General features: G+C 54.3%; 1 protein-coding gene across 1 annotated transcript; it reads left to right on the top strand.

Annotated features, from left to right (window-relative positions):
* On the top strand, positions 1-975 carry TAS2R3 (taste 2 receptor member 3). Its single transcript, XM_049894602.1, has one exon. The coding sequence runs from the start codon at positions 1-3 to the stop codon at positions 973-975; it is 975 nt and encodes a 324-aa protein (XP_049750559.1).

Genomic DNA, 975 nt, shown 5'->3' with positions numbered 1-975 from the left:
ATGCTGGGACTCGCCGAGTATGTGTTTCTGGTTCTGTCCCTTGCTCAGTTCGGTCTGGGGCTGCTGGCGAATGGTTTCATTGGGTTGGTCAATGGCAGCGGCTGGTTTAAGAGCAAGAGAATCTCTTTGTCTGACTTCATCATCACCAGTCTGGCCCTCTCCAGGATTGTGCTGCTGTGGCTCCTCCTGGTGGATGGTGCTTTGATCATCTTCTCTCCCAAAGACCATGATTCAGGGGTGGTCATGCAGGCGATTGATGTCTTCTGGATGTTTATGAACCATCTGAACATCTGGCTTGTCACCTGCCTGGGTGTCCTCTACTGCCTGAAGATTGCCAGTTTCTCCCACCCTGCTTTCCTCTGGCTCAAGTGGAGGGTCTCCAGAGTGGTCATGTGGATGCTGCTGGGGGCACTGCTGTTGTCCTGCAGCAGTGCCATGTCTCTGATCGGTGAATTTAAGGCCTACGCTGACTTCAGCAGAATCAACGGCACAGGGAACGCGACAGAACACATCAGAAAGAAGAGAAGATACAAGCTGCTCCATGTTCTCGGGACTCTGTGGAACCTCCCTCCCTCGGTGGTGTCGATGGCCTCCTACTTTCTGCTTATCCTCTCCCTGGGAAGGCACACGCGGCAGATACAGCACATGGGGGCCAGCTCCAGAGACCCCAGCACCGAGGCCCACAAGAGGGCCATGAAAATCATCCTCTCCTTCCTCTTTCTCTTCCTGCTCTACTTCCTTGCCTTTCTAATCATATCATCCAGTTATTTCCTTCCGAAAACCAAGACGGTCATGATGACTGGAGAAACCATTGCAATGCTGTACCTCACAGGCCACTCATTTATTCTCATCCTGGGGAACACCAAGCTGAAGCAGGCATTTGTGGAGCTGCTCCGGTGTGAGCCTGGGCATCTGAAGCCTGGGTCCGGGGGCCCTTCTCCCCACAGAGCGGCAGAGGGCCAGGGGGGAGCCTAG

The sequence above is a fragment of the Elephas maximus genome, chromosome 8 (genome assembly GCF_024166365.1).
Source record: "Elephas maximus indicus isolate mEleMax1 chromosome 8, mEleMax1 primary haplotype, whole genome shotgun sequence".
Classification (NCBI taxonomy): Eukaryota; Metazoa; Chordata; class Mammalia; order Proboscidea; family Elephantidae; genus Elephas; species Elephas maximus.
The sequence above is the reverse complement of the archived record's forward strand: the minus strand, read 5'-3'. Positions and strand labels throughout refer to the sequence as shown.

Excerpts from the sequence above, each read along its gene's own strand:
- TAS2R3 (XM_049894602.1), top strand. The coding sequence starts at position 1 with ATGCTGGGACTCGCCGAGTATGTGTTTCTGGTTCTGTCCCTTGCTCAG.